Below are 9,760 nucleotides of genomic sequence, written 5' to 3' on the forward strand. Positions count from 1 at the left end.
CCAGAGAACCCAAATTGCTGGCACCGGAACTCAGGATCCCAGAACCCACAGCCGTGAGGAATAAAATTCTGCTGTTTATCAGTCACCCCGCCTGTGGGTCTTCATTACAGCAGCCAGAGCAGAGGGTGACCCTGGTGAGCCGGGAGCCGGACACACTCTCCGGGTTTCCCCATCAGCGCTGCTACTTAACACTCCCGATGAAACCCCTTCAGTGAGGTTGGAGGATGACCTCCGATGCTCCTCCCAGGGCACAGAGTGATCTGCTCCCCTGGAACAGAAGCTGCAGGAGCACAAGGAGCAGGAGCCCTTTCAGGGGACGGTCATGCACGGTGGGGGCACAGGGGGCTCTGGTACAGGGAGGACAGCGCCGGGGCCGCACCCACCCTGGTGTGGGCCTTCCCTCCAGTGCCTCCAGGTTCTCAGATGGGATCCACACACCCCCTCATGGCTCTGACGGGGGGAGAGGCCTGATCCCTGACAAATCCCTGAGACCTCCTCCAGGCAGACCCTCAGGGAAGGACTCTCCCGACCTGTGTTCTGGGGCGGGAGGGGATTCCTCCCTGCTCTGGGCCCACCGTCATGTGATGCCACCTGTTGGGTAATAGTGAACAGGGTTTTGTCTCAGGGAAATGGACTGGGACCATGCACCTAGGTAGGTATTTGGGGGCAGAAGATGTGCTCAATGAGCAGAATTGTAAGGGTCACAGCCCAGAGCAGTTCCACTGAATCCTACTGTTTAATCCTGAGGATGTAATGCCCTCCACACACATGACACCACCCAGCGTGATAAAATCAGTTCATGCTGCAGGTGCCACAGGACACACATGGTGTCTACACAAGGGGACTCAGGGACACCCAGAGACAACAGTCAGCAAATCAGGGGCAGGACAGCTGTGCCTCTGTGACCCCGTCAGCTCCAGACCCAGCTCAGGACCCTCTCCTCGGCCTCAGACCCTTCCTCTCTCTGTCCCCTTGGTGACTCTGCCAGAGGTTCCCTGTCCTCATGGGATTTTTGTGGCATCAGGTGTGTCCCAGGCTTCCATCAGACACACAGACCAGGAGTGAGGAGGTGGGAGTTCCACAGGGACCTGGCTGGTGCCGTCCTTGGGGACAAAGCAGGTGTCTGATGCTGGGCCAGAGGCCCATGGACAAGGGGTCAGAGGGGAGGTGACAAGCAGGGGGAGCCCCAAAGATGGACAGAAGTGAGTCCCTCATGGTGGCCAGGAGTCCTGCAAAAGCTGGGCACCCCTCATGAGCAGGACTCACTTACCTGCCCCGGCTGCCCTTCCCATCAGGTGCCCCAACAGAGCAGCCTCCCCTGAGTCAGTTGGAGGGGAGTTGCCTCATGCTCACCCTCAGGGGTCTCCCCTCCAGGCCTGGGTATCAGGGGGTACAAGGCTGCTGTGTACTGCCTGGGACAAAAAGGAACAGGACCCATATCTGACTGTTTGTGGGACTCCGTGTTCCACTCTCCCTGGGCGTCTGCAGGGTCCCAGATGCTGCAGGAACAAACACACAGGCATGAACATCCTATTCTGTGCTGTGGAAGGTTCACTGTGGTTCTGATGGAGAGGGAAAGTCACTGTCCCCAGGCCTAGAGTTAGTGTGGGGTCACTGCCCTTGTGCTAGACACAGGGAGGGGCAAGTCTGGAGTCCGCAAGAACACCACCATCTCTGTGTGTGTGTGTGTGCACGCGCGCGCGCTCGTGCATGTGTGTGTGTGTGTGTGTGTGTGTGTGTGTGTGTCTGTAGACATGCAGTGGGCTTGTGTATGAGGTCGGTATGTGCAGATGCATTCAGTTGGTACCTCATGCAGGGGAGCCTCAAGGAGACTCTAGGCCCCAGAGCCCTAAGGATCTGGACTCACCCTGAGTGTGGACTGTCAGGGCCTCTGGAAGCTCCAGGGAAGGGGCCCCCTGGGTGGCATGAAGTCCCCCCTGGTCTCTGTGCAGAGCATGTGGGTTTAGTAAGGTCCCCTCACTGTCTCAGGAGACCATGTCCAGGCATGTGGTGCCTGAACAAGCACCTGAAGGAGGACACAGCCACTCACACTGGACTAGAGGTGCTGAGGGAGATGGCCTGGGAGTCCAGACAATATGTTCCCTGTAGGACAGGGGCCAGGCTGCAGTGGGCACTGGCTCCCCGGGACAGGCCTGCAGCCCTGGAGCAGGTGCAGGGAGTGAGAAGCACTTCCTTCCTGGAGCCTGGCACTGACTTCCTATAAAAAATTTCACCCAATTTAAAGAGCACACAGACAGTTGGTATGAGTTGTAAACATCCTCTTCCGTAACAAGTGTTTACCTAACTTAATATGGCAAAGGAGACCCAGGGGCAAAGCGGGCATTTCCAGGGCTTCTGAGTAGGAGGAGCTGAATGACAGGAAGGGAGTCCGTCACTGGTACAGCATTTTGGGGACACTGAGATCCTAGAAGTAAGACACTCAGATTTCAGAACACAGCTCAAGGCCAGGTGGTCTCGTGCCATTCCAGGTGGGCTCACAGGGACATCCCCAGCTTCTTTAGCACAGCACCAGACTGCACCAGCTGGACCTGGGAGTGGACCCCTGTGGGAGGACATGGGAGGGGTTGACATGCCCCCGACTGGCCCTGTACCCTCCTCAGCCCAGGGATGGGGGAGCCCCTCACCTGTAGCCAGTGCCAGGACGAAGAGGACTCTCCAGCTCCAGTCCATGGTGAGGGGCAGACCCACCCCTGGGGTTTATTCCCCATTGGGAGGAGCTCTGTCTATACTGAGCTCAGGGATGTGACAGGGACACATATCTGCAAGTCAGAACTGGAACTTCAGGTTTTCACCCCCCTGAGGATGGTCCCTTTGTCCACTACCTACTCATTGCCAGGTAGGGCACAGCCTTCCCTATAAACTGTTCTGCCTCATGAATATGCAAATGAGCTGAGGTACACCAGGTTAAATATGGGCATGTCTGTGCCCCAAGAGCACCACCCCAGCACCGCACCCTCCCTGGGGAGACCCTGAGAGCAACCCCCTCACCATGGACTGGAGCTGGAGAGTCCTCTTCCTCCTGGCACTGGCTGCAGGTGAGGGGCTCCTCTGTCCCTGGGATGAGGAGGGGACACAGCCAGTCAGGGGTGTGTCATACCGTCCCGTTTCTTCCCACAGGTGTCCACTCCCAGGCCCAGCTGGTGCAGTCTGAGGCTGAGCTGAAGAAGCCGGGGACGTCCGTGAAGGTCTCCTGCAAGGCATCTGGATATACCTTGACCAGCTACTATATGACCTGGGTGCGGCAGGTCCCTGGACAAGGTCTAGAGTGGATGGGATACATTGACCCTAGCAGTGGTGGCACAAAGTATGCACAGAAGTTCCAGGGCCGAGTCACCCTGACCAGCAACACGTCCACGAGCACAGCCTTCATGGAGCTGAGCAGTCTGAGACCTGAGGACACAGCCGAGTATTACTGTGGGAGACACACAGTGTGAGAACCCACATCCTGAGGGTGTCAGAAACCCTGAGGGACAAGGGGTGTGCTGGGCTGAGTAGAGGACACAGGATGATGTGTTCCTGGCTCCCTCAAAACATCAGGAAGGAGATAAAGAATAAAGATCTCACAGAAAAACACTTGCAAGAATTTAAAAAACATCTGAAAGCATCACTTGTTTCTTGGAACTTGAATCTGTGGAAAGGCCAATGAATGATTCAGAGTAACTCCAATCCCTCCCGGAACTCTCACTCTTTACCTCACAGATTTTGCAGGAAATCAGGGCATTCGCAAAGAAATTGACCTGCACGCAGGAAGTCAGGATTAAAAGACAAATTCCCTGAATCCTAAAAGTCTCAGAATATTCTCGTTTCAACAAAAAGTCAATTCTTTGATAAATATTGGGTCAGGTTATCCTCCACCATAGGCTGGAACCTATCATCACACTAAAATTACAGGTTCATTACTGGACTTCCTAACTGACACTTGTGTGGCTTTCTCCACCATTTACCCAGGGGATTTGCCTCTCCCTGTCACCTCTGATGGCATTTGCACTCTTGGAGTCTCAGGGCACCATGCCCACTGCCAGGACCCCAGACCACCCACGTATCTGGCTAGGCCCCCTCAACACCCTTCAGGCCTTACTGGCCGCCAGCAGTTCACCAGTAAACCTTCCTGGTTGAGATTTGTAACGTGAATGTGATGCTGCTGGAAGCAGCGGTGAGAAGGCTGATCCTGGGCCACTTCATTAGACCAAGTCCCTGTTTCCTCCTTTCCCTGCTGGAAGCTCACCCTGATCAAAGGCCCCTGAGAGGATGTGTCGCATCATCTCTGGGCGGCACGTGCAGACGGAGCTGGGTTACTGTGCCGGGCAGGGCCGTGCGCATCTCCTGGGAAGGAAGAAGCCCTGCCCGTCAGCGGCTCATAGTCTCTCTCCAGAGATTCAGGGCAAGTCGTTGGCCCCACAGACGACTGTCTCCTGAATCAGGGAGTCCTGGGCGCTGCTGCCTCGCCCTGTAGCGCCCAGTCTTTCCAGGAATAAAGAAGGCAACTGTGACTCAGAAGGAACCGAATTGGACTGTCTGTCTCCGATGTAAGCGACGCAAGCCCTTTGTCATCCCTCAGCAGCCGGTGGGCCCGGCCAGCACGTCTCCCTCCTCAGTGCCCCCTGAGGCACCCTGGCGCCGTGTCAACCAGAAAGCAAAGCTCTCAGTTGCTTCACCAGCAAAGGGGGTCTAGGTGGGAACAGCAGGGACCGCACTTCAGGAGGAGCGGTGGCTCAGCCCCGGGCATGTGCAGGGAACACAGGACAGCATGGTCCTTCCTGGAGCAAGGGGGCCTTGGGGGACTGTTCTCAGCAGAAAGCCCACGGGGGGAAACTGGGAGTTCCAGGTGTCATGGCTGCTCATTGGCTGGGTCGTAACAGCCTCTCATTGGTTGGACTGTTGCCAGGGGAGGTGGAAACTCTTCCTCCTCCTACTTAGCGTTAAAGCAGCCAGAACAGTGTGAGTTGCCAGGTGTCCCTCCCTTCCGTCCTGTGGGCTGTGCAGTTGCACTTCCAGGAGGGCGGGTGTGAGAGGTCCCCCTGCAGGCCTCTGATGCCTTGTCAGTCAGGTTTCCCTTTATGAATTTTTCATATTTCCCCCTTTTGATCAAGATCCTTTATGGAAAGCAAGACTGACCATTAGACAAGTTTTCTGTATTGAGTGACGGTCAGTGGCAGGAAGGACCTTTCCTGGTTGTCATATCCTGTGTGAGAGGGAAAATTCAAAGCAGTAGACACTACCTGTGGCCACATGTGAGTAACGCACAGGGCTGGGGGAAGAGCATGGAGGCACTGCCCATCTATGGTGCATACTCAGGAGGTCATAGGTGGTGATCGCTTCAGTATACCGAGTATATCACATTGACAGGAGTTCGACAGGCAACACCATAAGGACTTAAAATAATCATGGAGCAGAAGCAAGGTGCAATCCCAAACTGCAAGATGGCCCTTATGCTTTATGTTAGGGTGGAAAACATCTCCCACCCCGACAAACACAAAGGCAGGTGTGCCTCCTGGACAGCGCTTCTTAAATTGGCCACAAAAGCAGAATAGTGAGTACTGGGAGAGCTCACTGGAGGGGATGACTGTTGTGTTTGAGCTGACAACGGACTAGCATAAACATGAAGCAATCGCTGATGAACACGTCGTAAGCAGTAGAAGTCGAAAACACTCAAGCACTATTAGTATCTTAATCAATACAGCCTGGAAGAATCCAAGGTCAGCTAACAGTGAAGCTAAAAGAAAGACTTTCCCGATGTCTAACTTTCTAATCCCTCAGAAAAAGCTCAAGGGCTTATACTGTGGTGCCTCCAAAACGACATAAGCACAGATGGGCTTTTCCCCTTTTTACAAAGGTTTTGGAAATTCACACAGGGCGTTTCATTTCCATGAAGGAGAAAGAAACAGCGAAATGTACCCAGGCTGCATCCCCGTGAAGTGGGAAAGCTGTCCTGTCAGGTGTCGCTTGCTCCCCTTCTGGGAAATCCTTACTTCCTGGTTCCCCATGGAGTGCAGGCCAGGCAGGTCTTGGTGCTTTTTGTAAGATGTGTCAGAAGAAGCAAGGAGGGTGGGCGCTAAAGATGGCACTGTGAGCAGGGTGGCAAAAATCTCCCAAAACCATATATATTTGAAAATACAGCAAATACAACCTCTCCTAAAAGACAGACCAGAAGATAGAGCACAGCAGCCAGGCTACATCCACATCTGCAAGAACCCAGCATCTCACGAAGGGGGTATGATACAAGCAGTGACCTGGCAGGACCTGAGCACTCCCCACACCACAGGCAACTGGCGGGAGGAAAAGAATCAGAGTGGGGAGGGAGTGGAAGCCCAGGACTGCTAAACACCCAGCCCTAGTATCCTGCACCAGGAGCACAGACACACAGTGCATGGTGTGCTGGACATTAGAGAAACAAGAAAGTAAAATCCGAGATGGAAACTGTGAGCAGGTCACCACAGGCTGCTCCCCTGGGACAAAAGCAGGCACTTTAAAGTCTTAAACGGACAAGGGCTACACAGGTGGGCAAAATCATCCTGGCACACTCAGCCCAGGAGGCTGGGAATCTAAAGGAAGTTCAGGTGCCCTAATTCCCTGGGTGGCAATGCAGGTGTGAAGCCCCTCAGAGCGACAGGCAACCTGCCATTCATTCACCCCCACTGGCACTGCAAGCAAACTGGCTAACCCTCCATTGCTGTGGACCAGCTGAGGAGCAGCCCCACCCTAGGCAACCACACAGAGTCTTCTCCCAGCACGCAGCTTACTCGGACAGACCCAGAGGCTGCCACCAGCATGCCGCTGCCCGGCACATACAGAGGAAGCCAGGGCAAAGTCTGGAAGGCAGGAAGGGGCACCATTCTCACAGGAGAACACACCCAGTGCACCTGAGACACCTGAAAGTGCACTAGGCCATCTGGATGGCATCCCTGCCCACTGAAGCTCATGGAATTAATGCAGAGACTGCTCCCTGTGTGCAGGTAACTGGTAAAGGCAGTGGAGAAGGTCAAGGCAACCATCAAGCAGGAAGGGACTTCGTTCTCCCAGCTGACACATGCGCCACTTGCAGGTGATCACTTCTTTCACTGGCGCAGTCAAAAGTTACTGAAACAAAGGCAGAAGAGGGCCTGGTGAGACAGACATAACCAATCTTCCTAAAGAAGAATTCAACATAAAAGTCATAACCACGCTTATGGAGCTGCAGAGAAATATGCAAGACTTAAGGGATGAAGTCCAGAGGGAGATAACAGAAATGAAACATTCAATAGAAGGACTTAACAACAGACTGGATGAGGTGCAAGAGACTGTTAATGGAAGAGAAATCAGAGAACAGGAACACAGAGAAGCTGAAGCAGAGAGAGATAAAAGGCTCTCTAGGAATGAAAGAATATTAAAAGAACTGTGTGACCAATCCAAATGGAACAATATTTGCATAAGAAGGGTACCACAAGAAGAGAGAGAAAAAGGGACGGAAAGTGTCTTTGAAGAAATAATTGCTGAAAACTTCCATAAGCTGGGGAAGGAAATAGTCTCTCATACCGTGGAAGCCCACAGATCTCCCAACACAAGGAACCCAAGGAGGACAACACCAAGACATATAATAATTAAAATGGCAAAGATCAAAGACGAGGACAGGGTATTAAAGGCAGCCAGAGAGAGAAAAAGGTCACCTACAAAGGAAAACCCATCAGGCTGTCATCAGACTTCTAAACAGATACCTTACAGGCCAGATATAAATACCTCAGGGAATTAACCCAGAGACTGCTCCCTGTGTGCAGGACACCTTTCTGTTTCATTGTATTAAATATATCTTGCAGGAGTGGCATGATATATTTAATGCAATGAAACAGAAGGGTCTTGAACCAAGAATACTGTATACAGCAAGATTATCATTTACATTTGAAGGAGGGATTAAACAATCTCCAGACAAGCAAAAGTTGAGGGAATTTGCCTAAAAACAAACCACCTCTACAGGGTATGTTAAAGGGACTGCTCTAGATGGAAGCACTACAAAGGCTAAATAGATGTCACCAGAGAAAATACAATCACACCAAAGAAAGCAGACCAACCAAATACTAACAAAAGGCAAAAAAAAAAAAAATCAGCTATCCACAAAAGCATTTAAGGGAAACACAAAAGAGCACAAAATAAAACACCTAACATATAAAGAGTGGAGGAGGAAGATTAGAAGGGAGAGAAATAAAGAATCATCAAATTGTGTTCATAGTAGCATAATAAGTGAGTTAAAGTTAAATGGTTAGATAGTAAAGAAGCTGCCCTTGAACCTTTGGTAACCATGAATCCAAAGCTGCAATGTCAGTAAGTACATTTCTGTTAATAATCACCCTAAATGTAAATAGAGTGAATGCACTAATCAAAAGACACACAGTAATAGAATGGAGAAAAAAGCAAGACATGCTGCTTACAAGAGACTCACCTCAAACCCAAAGACATACACAGACTAAAAGTGAGGGGATGGAAAAATATATTTCATGCAAACAGGAGGGAGAAAAGAGCAGGTATTGCAGTATTTGTATCAGACAAAATAGACTTCAAAATACAGGAAGTAACAAGAGATAAAGATGGATATTACATAATGATGAAGGGGTCAGTCCATATAATAATTATAAGTATCTATGCATACAACACAGGTGCACTGACAGATGTGAAACAAATAGTAACAGAATTAAAGGAGGAAATAGAATGCAATGTATGCATTTTAGGAGACTTCAACACACCACTCACTCCAAAGGACAGATCAACAAGACAGAAATATGTAAGGACACAGAGACACTGAACAACACACTAGAGCAGATAGACCTAACAGACATCTACAGAACTCTACACCCCAAAGCAGCAGGATACACATTCTTCTCAAGAGCACATGGGACATTTTCCAGAACAGACCACATACCAGGACACAAAAAGAACATCAGTAAATTCAAAAAGGTTGAAATTCCACCAACCAACTTCTCAAATCACAGAGATATAAAATTAGAAATAAATTGTACAAAGGAAACAAAAAGGCTCACAAACACATGCATGCTTAACAACATGCTCGTAAATAATCAATGGATCAATGACCAAATTAAAACAGAGATCAAGCAATATACGGAGACAAATGACAACAACATCACAATGCCCCAACTTCTGTGGGATGCAGTGAAGGCAGTTCTAAGAGGAAAGTATATAGCAATCCAGACCTATTTAAAGAATGCAGAATAATCCCAAATGAATAGTCTAAAGTCACAATTACTGAAATTGGAAAAAGAAAAACAAATGAGGCTCAAAGTCAGCGGAAAGCAGGACATAATAAAGATCAGAGAAGAAATAAATGAAATTGAGATGAACAAAAAAATACAAAAAATTATTGAAACCAAGAGCTGGTTCTTTGAGAAAATAAACAAAATAGATCAACCCCTAGCCAGACTTATTAAGAGAAAAAGAGAATCTACACACATAAACAGAATCAGAAATCAGAAAGGAAATATTATGATGGACCCCACAGAAATACAAAGAATTATTAGAGAATACTATGAAAATGTACATGCTAAAAGGTGGTTAACCTAGAAGAAATGGACAACTTTCAAGAAAAATAAAACCTTCCAAGACTGTCCATGGAAGAAACAGCAAATCTAAACAACAAAGTTACAGCAATGAAATTGAATTGGTAATCAAAAAATTAAGCAAGAACAAAATTCCTGGTCCAGATGGATTCACCGCTGAATTTTATCAGACATTTAGAGAAGATATAATACCCTTTCTC

General features: G+C 49.8%; 1 gene segment (V, D, J or C); it reads left to right on the plus strand.

Annotated features, from left to right (window-relative positions):
* The first annotated feature begins 2,962 nt into the window (after positions 1-2,962).
* Positions 2,963-3,455, plus strand: LOC140843224 (immunoglobulin heavy variable 1-46-like). The segment is given in 2 exon segments: positions 2,963-3,056; positions 3,139-3,455. Coding segments are annotated over 2 exon segments (363 nt in total).
* The last annotated feature ends 6,305 nt before the right edge of the window (positions 3,456-9,760 follow it).

Source organism: Manis javanica, chromosome 8 (assembly GCF_040802235.1).
Source record: "Manis javanica isolate MJ-LG chromosome 8, MJ_LKY, whole genome shotgun sequence".
Taxonomy (NCBI): domain Eukaryota; kingdom Metazoa; phylum Chordata; class Mammalia; order Pholidota; family Manidae; genus Manis; species Manis javanica.